The 17,511-nt window shown below is 42.6% G+C and overlaps 2 protein-coding genes across 4 annotated transcripts in view; one reads left to right on the top strand and one right to left on the bottom strand.

Moving 5' to 3' along the window:
• Positions 1 to 13,451, top strand: part of LOC133554020 (ubiquitin carboxyl-terminal hydrolase 11-like) — a 67,756-nt gene extending 54,305 nt beyond the window's left edge. Inside the window, exons 16-21 of the mRNA XM_061902346.1 lie at positions 3,174 to 3,244; positions 3,307 to 3,419; positions 10,049 to 10,198; positions 12,231 to 12,346; positions 12,604 to 12,692; positions 12,778 to 13,451. Coding sequence (XP_061758330.1) covers positions 3,174 to 3,244; positions 3,307 to 3,419; positions 10,049 to 10,198; positions 12,231 to 12,346; positions 12,604 to 12,692; positions 12,778 to 12,936 — 698 coding nt within the window. The 3' untranslated portion in view covers positions 12,937 to 13,451. The remainder of the gene's footprint in view (positions 1 to 3,173; positions 3,245 to 3,306; positions 3,420 to 10,048; positions 10,199 to 12,230; positions 12,347 to 12,603; positions 12,693 to 12,777) is intronic.
• Positions 2,402 to 17,511, bottom strand: part of LOC133554021 (ER membrane protein complex subunit 3-like) — a 38,583-nt gene continuing 23,473 nt past the window's right edge. For 2 of the 3 annotated variants that reach the window (XM_061902347.1, XM_061902348.1), the window contains exon 9: positions 17,305 to 17,511. This exon is cut by the window's right edge and continues 28 nt beyond it. In XM_061902347.1, coding sequence (XP_061758331.1) covers positions 17,411 to 17,511 — 101 coding nt within the window. In that variant the 3' untranslated portion in view covers positions 17,305 to 17,410. Of the gene's footprint in view, positions 3,417 to 17,304 lie in introns of those variants that run through there. The other variant, XM_061902349.1, reaches the window with a different exon arrangement.

The raw sequence follows: 17,511 nt of genomic DNA, 5'->3' as shown, positions 1-17,511 counted from the left end.
TGCATCACGACATCATGAATGTGCATGATGACGACATGAATGTGCATGATGACGACATGAATGTGCATGATGACATGAAAGTGCATCATGACATCATGAATGTGCATGATGGCGACATGAATGTGCATGATGACATGAATGTGCATGACATCATGAAAGTGCATGATGACATCATGAATGTGCATCATGACATCATGAATGTACATCATGACATCATGAAAGTGCATCACGACATCATGAATGTGCATGATGACATGAATGTGCATGATGACATCATGAAAGTGCATCATGACATCATGCATGTGCATCATGACATCATGCATGTGCATGATGACGACATGAATGTGCATGACATCATGAAAGTGCATCATGACATCATGAATGTGCATCAGGACATCATGAATGTGCATTATGACATCATGAATGTGCATGATGACATGAATGTGCATGATGACATGAAAGTGCATCATGACAGTGCATGATGACGACATGAATGTGCATGATGATGACATCAATGTGCATGACATGAAAGTGCATCATGACATGAATGTGCATGATGACATGAATGTGCATGACATCATGAAAGTGTATCGTGACATGAATGTGCATCATGACATCATGATTGTGCATGACATCATGAAAGTGCATCACGACATCATGAATGTGCATGATGATGACATGAATGTGCATGATGACGACATGAATGTGCATGATGACATGAAAGTGCATGATGACATCATGAATGTGCATGATGGCGACATGAATGTGCATGATGGCGACATGAATGTGCATGATGACATGAATGTGCATGACATCATGAAAGTGCATGATGACATGAAAGTGCATCATGACATCATGAATGTGCATGATGATGACATGAATGTGCATGACGACATGAATGTGCATGACATCATGAAAGTGCATCATGACATGAATGTGCATGATGACGACATGAATGTGCATGACGACATGAATGTGCATGACGATGACATGAATGTGCACGACGATGACATGAATGTGCATGACGACATGAATGTGCATGATGATGACATGAATGTGCATGATGACGACATGAATGTGCATGATGATGACATGAATGTGCATGATGACATGAAAGTGCATCATGACATCATGAATGTGCATGATGACGACATGAATGTGCATGACATCATGAAAGTGCATCATGACATGAATGTGCATGATGACGACATGAATGTGCATGACATCATGAAAGTGCATCATGACATGAATGTGCATCATGACATGATTGTGCATGATGACATCATGAAAGTGCATCACGACATCATGAATGTGCATGATGGCGACATGAATGTGCATGACATGAATGTGCATGACGACATCATGAATGTGCATGATGACATGAAAGTGAATCATGACATCATGAATGTGCATGATGGCGACATGAATGTGCATGACGACATCATGAATGTGCATGACATCATGAATGTGCATGACGACGACATGAATGTGCATGACGACGACATGAATGTGCATGACGACGACATGAATGTGCATGACGACATCATGAATGTGCATCATGACATCATGAATGTGCATCATGACATCATGAATGTGCATCATGACATCATGAATGTGCATGATGGCGACATGAATGTGCATGACATGAATGTGCATGACGACATCATGAATGTGCATGATGACATGAAAGTGAATCATGACATGAATGTGCATGATGGCGACATGAATGTGCATGACGACATCATGAATGTGCATGACGACATCATGAATGTGCATGACGACGACATGAATGTGCATGACGACGACATGAATGTGCATGACGACGACATGAATGTGCATGACGACATCATGAATGTGCATCATGACATCATGAATGTGCATCATGACATCATGAATGTGCATCATGACATCATGAATGTGCATGATGGCGACATGAATGTGCATGACGACATCATGAATGTGCATGACGACGACATGAATGTGCATGACGACGACATGAATGTGCATGACGACATCATGAATGTGCATCATGACATCATGAATGTGCATCATGACATCATGAATGTGCATCATGACATCATGAATGTGCATGACGACGACATGAATGTGCATGATGACGACATGAATGTGCATGATGACATCATGAATGTGCATCATGACATCATGAATGTGCATCATGACATCATGAATGTGCATCATGACATCATGAATGTGCATGACGACGACATGAATGTGCATGATGACGACATGAATGTGCATGATGACAAACACTCACCAACCTGGAATGATGACTAAGTGGCTCTCCAGAAGTCTTTAGATTGTATTGACAGTTGATTAGCGACATCAGCTAACACGCTAAAGGCACACAAAAACACGCTAAAGGCACACAAAAAGCCTGACAGTTATTTGAAATACTTTAATGTGTTCATGCTGCTCACTCATCATCTTCATGATTGATGATCAATAATTAATTAGAAAACGTGATGTTTACACTTCTCTTTACTTTGGATTCTCTTCTATTGATTCTTATTAGAGGACAGCAAAGTCAGCATGAAGGAGCTGACTTGACTTGACTTGACTTGACAGAATAAAACTGTAGAATAAAATAAAAATAGAATAAAACTGTAGAATTTAACCACATAAAATGTGTGGAAATTACACCAGAATGTAACATTTTCAAAACTTTTAAGAATCTTTGTCATGTACAGAGAACATCCACTGTGAAGATGTTTGTGTACTTTTATGACTTAACATCCATCTTCTTCTGCTTACCTGAAGTCGGGTCACGGGGGCAGCAGCCTAAGCAGCATAAGACATTTATGAAGCTCTGCTTAATAAATAGATTGAGTGTGCTTCCATGGCTGCATGTTTTTGTCAACAAACGGGGTATTGTTTGGATGGCACATTTGTCACTTCAAACCGTTTGTGTACAGTTTATAGGTGGTGGAAAAACACCTGATCCTCCAACTAAAGTTCTTATTTCCTTCCATGTTGCAAGTCTTGGAGCTCACACAAGGCAGCGAAGGCAGACTCCCGCCACAATCACTTGTCCTTATGGTTATGGTTGTACAGATGTTGAAATCTGTTTTTTTTTGTCCTGATATTTTTTTAGGAGCAAATGCAGAAACGCCACCTTCTCTCTTTCTAACATGCGTCTTTGTTTCTGGGAGCAGCCCAGCCGTACGTGGCGCTGGACTGGGACGCCGACATGAAGAAGAGATTCTACAACGAGAACGAGGCGGAGGTGTGTGTGTTGCAGTGAAGGTGTGAAGGTGTCATGGCCTCAATGTCCTGCTTCACCTGCAGAAGTACCTCAAGCACAGCAGCATGGATGTTCCTCTGCAGCTCACCACCGTGCCCATGCAGGACTGCATCCAGCTCTTCACCACCGTGGAGACCCTGGAGGAGGAGAACCCCTGGTACACACACACACACACACACACACACACACACACACACACACACACACTCCTTCTTGGGAAACATGGCTACCACTTTAGGAGCAGAAAAAGAAGAATATACATACATACTGTGCTTGTTTGAAAAAACGAGTTGGAATTTCACAAGAACAAGTTAGAATGTCGGCGGAATTCTAATAAGTTACAAGAAAAAAAGTGAACATTTGTGCAATATTAAGATTAAAGTTGGAATTTTACTCACCAAGTCAGTTTTAGAAGAAAAGCCTAAAATGTTGGCAATTTCATGAAGAGTCGTCGACAAAAGTCAGCATTTTATAAGAAAACTTTAAAATGTCGGCCATATTATAATCCACTATGTAGGTCTCACTTAGACCTACATTTTGATAATTAACATACTTTAGCAAAAATCAACAGGAAGTTTGATATTTTCACTTCAATAAAACAACTGCATTACTTTCACAATGCATTAGATTCTCAAAATAGTGGCTCCAAGGCGTCTTCTAGCGCATATCCGGCCGTGGGTCTCGGGGGCAGCAGCCAAAGGCGGACCAAACCAAAGCATTTTGTTTGTAATTGGTTTTTAATCTTCATTATTGACTTGAAGTTATTACAGTTTGTCTCTATCCACGTATTTATTTCTTTAAAAAATACATTTTGGGCCAAAGGGAGCGCATTTCAATATCTACCACACTTGTTATTTCATATGTTGACCAGAGGGGAAGCTCTTTTAACATTTGTGAACATTTGTGCAATATTAAGATCAACGTTGGAATTTTACTCACCAAGTCAGTTTTAGAAGAAAAGCCTAAAATGTTGGCAATTTCATGAAGAGTCGTCGACAAAAGTCAGCATTTTATAAGAAAACTTTAAAATGTCGGCAATATTATAATCCATCCATCCATTTTCTACCGCTTATTCCCCTTTTGGGGTCGCGGGCGCCTATCTCAGCTACAATCGGGCGGAAGGCGGGGTACACCCCGGACAAGTCGCCACCTCATCGCAGGGCCAACACAGATAGACAGACAACATTCACACTCACATAAAAATCCTCATTTTCCATCCATTTCCTACCGCTTATTCCCTTTCAGGGTCGCGGGGGGCGCTGGCGCCTATCTCAGCTACAATCAGGCGGAAGGCGGGGTACACCCTGGACAAGTCGCCACCTCATTGCAGGGCCAACACAGATAGACAGACAACATTCACACTCACATAAAAATCCTCATTTTCCATCCATCCATCCATTTCCTACCGCTTATTCCCTTTCGGGGTCGCGGGGGGCGCTGGCGCCTATCTCAGCTACAATCAGGCGGAAGGCGGGGTACACCCTGGACAAGTCGCCACCTCATTGCAGGGCCAACACAGATAGACAGACAACATTCACACTCACATAAAAATCCTCATTTTCCATCCATCCATCCATTTCCTACCGCTTATTCCCTTTCGGGGTCGCGGGGGGCGCTGGCGCCTATCTCAGCTACAATCAGGCGGAAGGCGGGGTACACCCTGGACAAGTCGCCACCTCATTGCAGGGCCAACACAGATAGACAGACAACATTCACACTCACATAAAAATCCTCATTTTCCATCCATCCATCCATTTCCTACCGCGTATTCCCTTTCGGGATCGCGGGGGGCGCTGGCGCCTACCTCAGCTACAATCGGGCGGAAGGCGGGGTACACCCTGGACAAGTCGCCATTTTACTTGGCAAAATTTTACTCCAAAAATGTGACTATTTTTCAACAACAACCCAAAAAAATTGGCAATATTGTGATAAAAGTCAGAATTTTTGGGGGGCAAATGTTAAAATTTTGCATGACAGTCAATTATTTTACATGAAGTCATGATTTTATGAGAAAATGTGGCAATATTACAGAGAGAACATGAAACATCCATTTTCCATCCATTTTCTACCGCTTATTCCCCTTTTGGGGTGGCGGGCGCCTATCTCAGCTACAACCGGGCGGAAGGCGGGGTACACCCCGGACAAGTCGCCACCTCATCGCAGGGCCAACACAGACAACATTCACACTCACATAAAAATCCTCATTTTCCATCCATCCATCCATTTCCTACCGCTTATTCCCTTTCGGGGTCGCGGGGGGCGCTGGCGCCTATCTCAGCTACAATCAGGCGGAAGGCGGGGTACACCCTGGACAAGTCGCCATTTTACTTGGCAAAATTTTACTCCAAAAATGTGACTATTTTTCAACAACAACCAAAAAAAATTGGCAATATTGTGATAAAAGTCAGAATTTTTTGGGGGACAAATGTTAAAATTTTGCATGACAAAGTCAATTATTTTACATGAAGTCATGATTTTATGAGAAAATGTGGCAATATTACAGAGAGAACATGAAACATCCATTTTCCATCCATTTTCTACCGCTTATTCCCTTTTGGGGTGGCGGGCGCCTATCAGCTACAATCGGGCGGAAGGCGGGGTACACCCTGGACAAGTCGCCCCCTCATCGCAGGGCCAACACAGACAACATTCACACTCACATAAAAATCCTCATTTTACTTGGCAAAATTTTACTCCAAAAATGTGACTATTTTTCAAGAACAACCAAAAAAAATTGGCAATATTGTGATAAGTCAGAATTTTTTGGGGGACAAATGTTAACATTTTGCATGACAAAGTCAATTATTTTACATGATTTTATGAGAAAATATGGCAATATTACAGAGAGAACATGAAACAATTGTTCCCAATTTAAGAAGAAAAAAGTGACTTTGTTAGAAAAAGACTACTTTTAGTTCATTTTTTGGTTTGTAATTGGTTTTTAATCTTCATTATTGACTTGAAGTTATTACAGTTTGTCTCTATCCACATATTTATGTCTTTGAAAAATACATTTTGGGCCAAAGGGAGCGCATTTCAATATCTACCACACACTTGTTATTTCATATGTTGACCAGAGGGGAAGCTCTTTTAACATTTGTGAACATTTGTGCAATATTAAGATCAACGTTGGAATTTTACTCACCAAGTCAGTTTTATAAGAAAAGCCTAAAATGTTGGCAATTTCATGAAGAGTCGTCGACAAAAGTCAGCATTTTATAAGAAAACTTTAAAATGTCGGCAATATTATAATCCATCCATCCATTTTCTACCGTTTATTCCCTTTTTGGGGTGGCGGGCGCCTATCTCAGCTACAATCGGGCGGAAGGCGGGGTACACCCTGGACAAGTCGCCACCTCATCGCAGGGCCAACACAGACAACATTCACACTCACATAAAAATCCTCATTTTACTTGGCAAAATTTTACTCCAAAAATGTGACTATTTTTCAAGAACAACCAAAAAAAATTGGCAATGTTGTGATAAAAGTCAGAATTTTGGGGGGGGAAAAATGTTAACATTTTGCATGACAAAGTCAATTATTTTACATGAAGTCATGATTTTATGAGAAAATATGGCAATATTACAGAGAGAACATGAAACAATTGTTCCCAATTTAATAAGAAAAAAGTGACTTTGTTAGAAAAAGACTACTTTTAGTTCATTTTTTGGTTTGTAATTGGTTTTTAATCTTCATTATTGACTTGAATTTATTACAGTATGTCTCTATCCACATATTTATTTCTTTGAAAAATACATTTTGGGCCAAAGGGAGCACATTTCAATATCTACCACACACTTGTTATTTCATATGTTGACCAGAGGGGAAGCTCTTTTAACATTTGTGAACATTTGTGCAATATTAAGATGAAAGTTGGAATTTTACTCACCAAGTCAGTTTTATAAGAAAAGCCTAAAATGTTGGCAATTTCATGAAGAGTCGTCGACAAAAGTCAGCATTTTATAAGAAAACTTTAAAATGTCGGCAATGTTATAATCCATCCATCCATTTTCTACCGCTTATTCCCCTTGGGGTGGCGGGCGCCTATCTCAGCTACAATCGGGCGGAAGGCGGGGTACACCCTGGACAAGTGGCCACCTCATCGCAGGGCCAACACAGACAACATTCACACTCACATAAAAATCCTCATTTTACTTGGCAAAATTTTACTCCAAAAATGTGACTATTTTTCAAGAACAACCAAAAAAAATTGGCAATATTGTGATAAAAGTCAGAATTTTTGGGGGGGACAAATGTTAAAATTTTGCATGACAAAGTCAATTATTTTACATGAAGTCATGATTTTATGAGAAAATATGGCAATATTACAGAGAGAACATGAAACAATAGTTCCCAATTTAATAAGAAAAAAGTGACTTTGTTAGAAAAAGACTACTTTTAGTTCATTTTTTTGTTTGTAATTGGTTTTTAATCTTCATTATTGACTTGAAGTTATTACAGTTTGTCTCTATCCACATATTTATTTCTTTAAAAAATACATTTTGGGCCAAAGGGAGCAAATTTCAATATCTACCACACACTTGTTATTTCATATGTTGACCAGAGGGGAAGCTCTTTTAACATTTGTGAACATTTGTGCAATATTAAGATCAACGTTGGAATTTTACTCACCAAGTCAGTTTTAGAAGAAAAGCCTAAAATGTTGGCAATTTCATGAAGAGTCGTCGACAAAAGTCAGCATTTTATAAGAAAACTTTAAAATGTCGGCCATATTATAATCCATCCATCCATTTTCTACCGCTTATTCCCTTTTGGGGTGGCGGGCGCCTATCAGCTACAATCGGGCGGAAGGCGGGGTACACCCTGGACAAGTCGCCACCTCATCGCAGGGCCAACACAGACAACATTCACACTCACATAAAAATCCTCATTTTACTTGGCAAAATTTTACTCCAAAAATGTGACTATTTTTCAACAACAACCAAAAAAAATTTACAATATTGTGATAAAAGTCAGAATTTTTTGGGGGCAAATGTTAAAATTTTGCATGACAAAGTCAATTATTTTACATGAAGTCATGATTTAATGACAAAATATGGCAATATTACAGAGAGAACATGAAACAATTGTTCCCAATTTAATAAGAAAAAAGTGACTTTGTTAGAAAAAGACTACTTTTAGTTCATTTTTAGGGTATGCTGTGTTTTATTATTATTCCGCACCTACGCGCTGTAATTTGACCCCCTTAACATGCTTCAAAACTCACCAAATTTGACACACACGTCGCTATAGCAAACCTTCCCAACATATTAAGCAACCAATCCCCCAAAATGAAAATTGCGCTCTAGGAAAAAATTACGGACAAAACTGCATGTAACTTCCGTGAGGAATGTCATAGCGACATGAAACAAAAACTCCTATGTAGGTCTGACTTAGACCCAATTTTCATACACTCACTTCTTTCAGCAAAAATCTACAGGAAGTTGGCAAGAACCCCTTCAAAATAAAATTTGCGCAAAAAATGCTATTTTTGCCTCTTTGCGCTGTAATTTGACCCCTTTAAAATGCTTCAAAAGTCACCAAACTTGGCACACACATAAGGACTGCCAAATATTGCGATCTAATGAGAAAAAAACCAAACCCCAAAACTCAAAATTGCGCTCTAGCGCTATTTTTGAATAAAACACTGAAAAAACTGCTCCTAGTAAGAAAACAGACAAAATTGCTTGTAACTTCCGGTAAGAATGTCGGAGAGACATGAAAAAAAAACGTCTATGTAGGTCTCGCTTAGACCTACATTTCATAGATTGACAACCCCCAACAAAAATCAACAGGAAGCTTGCAATCCCCCCTTCAAAACAAAAGTTTTGTAAAAACCGGTCACCTTTCTTCAAACATTATGTCCTCTGAGTGCGTTTGTTGTTTTGGCTTCAAACTCGCACGGGAGAGAGATTGAACCCTTCTGATTAAAAGTATAGAACAGCGTTTTGATAAGTTCTCAGGTTTTGATTTTACGCGCCTTCAAAGAACCCCTGTGCAAAGTCTCCTAAAAAATGTCTTTTTTGCCTCTTTGAGCTGTTATTTAACCCCCTGAAAATGCTCTAAACTCACCAAACTTGACACACACATCAGGTCTGGCAAAAATTGCGATCTGATGAAAAAACCTAACCTCAAAACTCAGAATTGCGCTCTACCGCCCCCCTAGGAATACAACACAGACAAACTGCTCCTAGGAAGAAAACACAGACAAAACTGTATAACTTCCGGTAGGAATGTCAGAGAGACATGAAACAAAAAACACTATGTAGGTCTCACTTAGACCTACATTTTGATAATGAACATACTTTAGCAAAAATCAACAGGAAGTTTGATATTTTCACTTCAATACAACTGCATTACTTTCACAATGCATTAAATTCTCGAAATAGTGGCTCCAAGGCGTCTTCTAACGCTTATCCGGCCGTGGGTCTCGGGGGCAGCAGCCAAAGGCGGACCAAACCAACGCATTTTGTTTGTAATTGGTTTTTAATCTTCATTATTTACTTGAAGTTATTACAGTATGTCTCTATCCACATATTTATTTATTTAAAAAATACATTTTGGGCCAAAGGGAGCGCATTTCAATATCTACCACACACTTGTTATTTCATATGTTGACCAGAGGGGAAGCTCTTTTAAGAACGACACGTCCTCCTTTTTGACGATGTCACCACTAATGAAGCAGTCACTTCTCCTTCTTCATGTCTCAACATGGCGAGACACATCCTTCTAATGTGTGTGTGTGTGTGTGTGTGTGTGTGTGTGTGTGTGTGTGTGTGTGTCAGGTACTGTCCTGTGTGTAAGAAGCACCAGCTGGCCACCAAGAAACTGGACCTGTGGTCTCTGCCGGAGGTCCTCATCATCCACTTGAAGAGGTTCTCCTACACCAAGTTCACCAGAGAGAAGCTGGACACCATTGTGGACTTCCCCCTCAGGTGAGACCCCCCCCCCCCCCCCTCATGTTTGTTTACACGATGTGAGGACATGTTTGTTTACACGATGTGAGGACATGTTTACACGATGTGGGGACATGTTTGTTTACACGATGTGAGGACATGTTTGTTTACACGATGTGAGGACATGTTTGTTTACACGATGTGAGGACATGTTTGTTTACACGATGTGAGGACATGTTTGTTTACACGATGTGAGGACATGTTTGTTTACACGATGTGAGGACATGTTTGTTTACACGATGTGAGGACATGTTTGTTTACACGATGTGAGGACATGTTTGTTTACACGATGTGAGGACATGTTTGTTTACACGATGTGAGGACATGTTTGTTTACACGATGTGAGGACATGTTTGTTTACACGATGTGGGGACATGTTTGTTTACACGATGTGGGGACATGTTTGTTTACACGATGTGGGGACATGTTTGTTTACACGATGTGAGGACATGTTTTTTTACACGATGTGGGGACATGTTTGTTTACACGATGTGAGGACATGTTTGTTTGCACGATGTGGGGACATGTTTGTTTGCACGTTGTGGGGACATGTTTGTTTACACGATGTGGGGACATGTTTGTTTACACGATGTGGGGACATGTTTGTTTACACGATGTGGGGACATGTTTGTTTACACGATGTGGGGACATGTTTGTTTACACGATGTGGGGACATGTTTGTTTACACGATGTGGGGACATGTTTGTTTACACGATGTGGGGACATGTTTGTTTACACGATGTGGGGACATGTTTGTTTACACGATGTGGGGACATGTTTGTTTACACGATGTGGGGACATGTTTGTTTACACGATGTGGGGACATGTTTGTTTACACGATGTGGGGACATGTTTGTTTACACGATGTGGGGACATGTTTGTTTACACGATGTGGGGACATGTTTGTTTACACGATGTGGGGACATGTTTGTTTACACGATGTGACATGTTTGTTTACACGATGTGACATGTTTGTTTACACGATGTGGGGGCATGTTTGTTTACACGATGTGGGGGCATGTTTGTTTACACGATGTGGGGGCATGTTTGTTTACACGATGTGGGGGCATGTTTGTTTACACGATGTGGGGACATGTTTGTTTACACGATGTGGGGACATGTTTGTTTACATGATGTGGGGACATGTTTGTTTACACGATGTGGGGACATGTTTGTTTACACGATGTGGGGACATGTTTGTTTACACGATGTGGGGACATGTTTGTTTACACGATGTGGGGACATGTTTGTTTACACGATGTGGGGACATGTTTGTTTACACGATGTGGGGACATGTTTGTTTACACGATGTGGGGACATGTTTGTTTACACGATGTGGGGACATGTTTGTTTACACGATGTGGGGACATGTTTGTTTACACGATGTGGGGACATGTTTGTTTACACGATGTGGGGACATGTTTGTTTACACGATGTGGGGACATGTTTGTTTACACGATGTGGGGACATGTTTGTTTACACGATGTGGGGACAAAAGTAGTGTCCACCCTAACTTAATAGAGTTTCATGTGCTTTTTTGACATTTATTGTAGCAGAAAAATTCAACTTTGAAAAGGTTTTTCTAAGAACTTTAGGCAGCAACAAATACAAAAGTAAAATAAGAACAGCAATTGAAATAAACAAAAACATTACATTTATAAGTTTTTATTTTTTGAAAATCTATCTTGTACTTTCACAATAAACAGCAGAGTGTCATGTTTGGGTCGTACATCAAATGCAGAAAAGCTGACATTTTTGGACATGTTGGACCAATATTTGACATCACAGTGTCATCATCCTGGAAATGTAGCAGGAACTAACTTCTGAGGCCTTTATTTTGTTAGCGCTCTTATTGTGAAGGAGAGGAAGTGTTGTGTGTGTATGATTATTGCCAGCTTTATCTTGCTAGTTTCTCCAGATTGTTTAGTTTTTAGAAGATTATTTCCCAGACAAAATGTCCTTCCTCATGACAATGTGTGAGATCTGGACTCTGACTGCTTGTGTCCTGCAGGAACTTGGACTTCTCAACTTGTCTCCTGAGGAAGAACTTGTCCAGCGGGGAGCCACCTAGCCGCTATGACCTCATAGCTGTGTCCAACCACTATGGGGGACTGCGAGACGGACACTGTAAGACTAGTCCAGGTCCTCCTTAGTCCCCACTGGACTCATGTTGTGTGTGGTTGTGTGTGTGTGGTTGTGTGTGTGTGTGTGTGTGTGTGTGTGTGTGTGTGTGTGTGTGTGTGTGTGTGTGTGTGTGTGTGTGTGTGTGTGTGTGTGTGTGTGTGTGTGTGTGTGTGTGTGTGTGTGTGTGTGTGTGTGTGTGTGTGTGTGTGTGTGTGTGTGTGTGTGTGTGTGTGTGTGTGTGTGTGTGTGTGTGTGTGCAGACACCAGCTATGCACGCAACAAGGACAACGGTCAGTGGTACTACTTTGATGACAGCAAGGTGACGTACGCCAGAGAGGACCAGATCATGGTGAGGACACACACACACACACACACACACACACACACACACTAACCAGCTGAAGTCCCCTCCGGACCTCCATGTTGCTGCCTAGACCAACGCCGCCTACGTGCTGTTCTACCATCGACAAGACAAGATGAGGCAACCTTCCCTGCCCGCCCCCAGCACAAGCCCCGCCCCCGCCTCCTCCTCCGCTGACGCCACGCCGCGCAGTGACAACGGCACCAACACCCTCACCATGGAAACGGACTAAAGGTGCCAACTTTGTGGTGAAAAGACTTTTATTTTATTGTAATGTACAACACTGAAGGGGAGGGGCTTAAGTTCACTTTGATTTGGCTGACATTTTCATTTCCTCAACTTTTCTTTTCTTTGGACGTTCCACCAATCTGTGCCATTTGCTGCTGCTGCTTGTCTTCTTCCCCAACTAGTCACCTCCTTACTACAATCTCAAGTCTCAACTGGACTGGTCAGCTTTGAGCACTCAGATCTAGTCCTACACAGCTGTTGTGATGCCAGGACAAGGTCAGCAGGAGGACCTCAATGTGCAGTTAGTGTCTTACTACTACTATCTTTTGACACGTCTGGATGAGAGCTGCCAACACATGTCGTCTAAACGGGAACAACAACACATGTCGTCTAAACGGGAACAGCAGCACATGTCGTCTAAACGGGAACAACAACACATGTCGTCTAAACGGGAACAACAACACATGTCGTCTAAACGGGAACAACAACACATGTCGTCTAAACGGGAACAACAACACATGTCGTCTAAACGGGAACAACAACACATGTCGTCTAAACGGGAACAACAACACATGTCGTCTAAACGGGAACAACAACACATGTCGTCTAAACGGGAACAACAACACATGTCGTTTAAACGGGAACAACAACACATGTCGTCTAAACGGGAACAGCAGCACATGTCGTCTAAACGGGAACAGCAGCACATGTCGTCTAAACGGGAACAGCAGCACATGTCGTCTAAACGGGAACAGCAGCACATGTGTTGTTGTTCCCGTTTGAAAGACATGTGCTGCTGTTCCCGTTTAGACGACATGTGCTGTTGTTCCCGTTTAGACGACATGTGCTGCTGTTCCCGTTTAGACGACATGTGCTGCTGTTCCCGTTTAGACGACATGTGTTGTTGTTCCCGTTTAGACGACATGTGTTGTTGTTCCCGTTTAAACGACATGTGTTGTTGTTCCCGTTTAGACATGTGTTGTTGTTCCCGTTTAAAAGACATGTGTTGTTGTTCCCGTTTAGACGACATGTGTTGTTGTTCCCGTTTAGACGACATGTGTTGTTGTTCCCGTTTAGACATGTGTTGTTGTTCCCGTTTAAACGACATGTGTTGTTGTTCCCGTTTAGACGACATGTGTTGTTGTTCCCGTTTAGACGACATGTGTTGTTGTTCCCGTTTAGACATGTGTTGTTGTTCCCGTTTAGACGACATGTGTTGCTGTTCCCGTTTAAACGACATGTGTTGTTGTTCCCGTTTAGACGACATGTGTTGTTGTTCCCGTTTAGACATGTGTTGTTGTTCCCGTTTAAAAGACATGTCTAAACGGGAACAACAACACATGTCGTCTAAACGGGAACAGCAGCACATGTCGTCTAAACGGGAACAACAGCACATGTCGTCTAAACGGGAACAGCAGCACATGTCGTCTAAACGGGAACAGCAGCACATGTGTTGTTGTTCCCGTTTGAAAGACATGTGCTGCTGTTCCCGTTTAGACGACATGTGCTGTTGTTCCCGTTTAGACGACATGTGCTGCTGTTCCCGTTTAGACGACATGTGTTGTTGTTCCCGTTTAGACGACATGTGTTGTTGTTCCCGTTTAAACGACATGTGTTGTTGTTCCCGTTTAGACATGTGTTGTTGTTCCCGTTTAGACATGTGTTGTTGTTCCCGTTTAGACGACATGTGTTGTTGTTCCCGTTTAGACGACATGTGTTGTTGTTCCCGTTTAGACGACATGTGTTGTTGTTCCCGTTTAGACATGTGTTGTTGTTCCCGTTTAAACGACATGTGTTGTTGTTCCCGTTTAGACGACATGTGTTGTTGTTCCCGTTTAGACGACATGTGTTGTTGTTCCCGTTTAGACATGTGTTGTTGTTCCCGTTTAGACGACATGTGTTGCTGTTCCCGTTTAAACGACATGTGTTGTTGTTCCCGTTTAGACGACATGTGTTGTTGTTCCCGTTTAGACATGTGTTGTTGTTCCCGTTTAAAAGACATGTCTAAACGGGAACAACAACACATGTCGTCTAAACGGGAACAACAACACATGTCGTCTAAACGGGAACAACAACACATGTCGTCTAAACGGGAACAACAGCACATGTCGTCTAAACGGGAACAACAACACATGTCGTCTAAACGGGAACAACAACACATGTCGTTTAAACGGGAACAGCAACACATGTCGTCTAAACGGGAACAACAACACATGTCTAAACGGGAACAACAACACATGTCGTCTAAACGGGAACAACAACACATGTCGTTTAAACGGGAACAGCAACACATGTCTTTTAAACGGGAACAACAACACATGTCTAAACGGGAACAACAGCACATGTCGTTTAAACGGGAACAGCAGCACATGTCGTCTAAACGGGAACAACAACACATGTCGTCTAAACGGGAACAACAACACATGTCGTCTAAACGGGAACAACACATGTCGTTTAAACGGGAACAACAGCACACGTCGTCTAAACGGGAACAGCAACACACGTCGTCTAAACGGGAACAGCAGCAAACGTCGTCTAAACGGGAACAGCAACACACGTCGTCTAAACGGGAACAGCAACACACGTCGTCTAAACGGGAACAGCAACACACGTCGTCTAAACGGGAACAGCAGCAAACGTCGTCTAAACGGGAACAGCAGCAAACGTCGTCTAAACGGGAACAGCAGCAAACGTCGTCTAAACGGGAACAGCAGCACACGTCGTCTAAACGGGAACAGCAGCAAACGTCGTCTAAACGGGAACAGCAGCAAACGTCGTCTAAACGGGAACAGCAGCACACGTCGTCTAAACGGGAACAGCAACACACGTCGTCTAAACGGGAACAGCAACACACGTCGTCTAAACGGGAACAGCAGCAAACGTCGTCTAAACGGGAACAGCAGCAAACGTCGTCTAAACGGGAACAGCAGCAAACGTCGTCTAAACGGGAACAGCAGCACACGTCGTCTAAACGGGAACAGCAACACACGTCGTCTAAACGGGAACAGCAACACACGTCGTCTAAACGGGAACAGCAGCAAACGCCGTCTAAACGGGAACAGCAGCAAACGCCGTCTAAACGGGAACAGCAGCAAACGCCGTCTAAACGGGAACAGCAGCAAACGTCTAAACGGGAACAGCAGCAAACGTCGTCTAAACGGGAACAGCAACACACGTCGTCTAAACGGGAACAGCAGCACACGTCGTCTAAACGGGAACAGCAGCACACGTCGTCTAAACGGGAACAGCAGCACACGTCGTCTAAACGGGAACAGCAGCACACGTCGCCTAAACGGGAACAGCAAGACACGTCGTCTAAACGGGAACAGCAAGACACGTCGTCTAAACGGGAACAGCAGCACACGTCGTCTAAACGGGAACAGCAGCACACGTCGTCTAAACGGGAACAGCAGCACACGTCGTCTAAACGGGAACAGCAGCACACGTCGTCTAAACGGGAACAGCAGCACACGTCGTCTAAACGGGAACAGCAGCACACGTCGCCTAAACGGGAACAGCAAGACACGTCGTCTAAACGGGAACAGCAGCACACGTCGTCTAAACGGGAACAGCAGCACACGTCGTCTAAACGGGAACAGCAGCACACGTCGTCTAAACGGGAACAGCAGCACACGTCGTCTAAACGGGAACAGCAGCACACGTCGTCTAAACGGGAACAGCAACACACGTCGTCTAAACGGGAACAACAACACACGTCGTCTAAACGGGAACAACAACACATGTCGTCTAAACGGGAACAACACGTTATCTAAACGGGAACAGCAGCACACGTCGTCTAAACGGGAACAGCAACACACGTCTAAACGGGAACAGCAGCACACGTCTAAACGGGAACAGCAACACATGTCGTCTAAACAAGAACAAACATGTTTCCATACAATTGTGCAGCAGCTGTAGATTTGACAGTAAGAACAGTGTAATGGTTTCTCCTCTGGCCTTCATGTGCTGTGAGAAGTATCAGACATTTTACATTTGAAGTTGTGAGAAGAAGGTGGACTAGACTCCCTGCTGTGGAGGACTAAGTCTTCCAAGTCCAGTTGAGTCCAAGATGGTAGTCAATATTCCCCTCAAAGCATCATGTCCCCACAAAGTCAGAATAGTATTGATGGCATCAAATGGCAGCAGAATGCATTGTGGGTAAAGGCAGCAGCAGACTTCCCTTGTGTATATTTTGGCTTGTTGTGGTATTTATTGAATGATTATTTTCATACTTCATGCAGACCAAACAGCTGCTGCTACACTATTTTTCTACCAGAGCAAACTTGATTTTGGTCTTCCTCTTTGTCAAATATCAGATTTTATAAGACTTTTCAAATAAAAGACAATTGTTTTAACCAGGAATTCGAGCCTGTTTTCATCTTGGATATATTTATTGGTGTGAGGTCACATGACCACACCTCACACGTCAACATTAAAAAGACATTTGGCAGCAGCAGGAGAACCTCGTCAGGTACCTTCTAGAACATGGTGGACTTGATATCCTGGCTGAAGAAGGTTCCAAAGTTGAGGTCTCTGCACATTAGATCCTCCTCCACGTTCTCCAGCGCCCACTTGTGCT

Source organism: Nerophis ophidion, linkage group LG06 (genome assembly GCF_033978795.1).
Source record: "Nerophis ophidion isolate RoL-2023_Sa linkage group LG06, RoL_Noph_v1.0, whole genome shotgun sequence".
Classification (NCBI taxonomy): Eukaryota; Metazoa; Chordata; class Actinopteri; order Syngnathiformes; family Syngnathidae; genus Nerophis; species Nerophis ophidion.
Note: the sequence above shows the minus strand (reverse complement) of the source record. Positions and strands in the feature narration are given on the sequence as shown.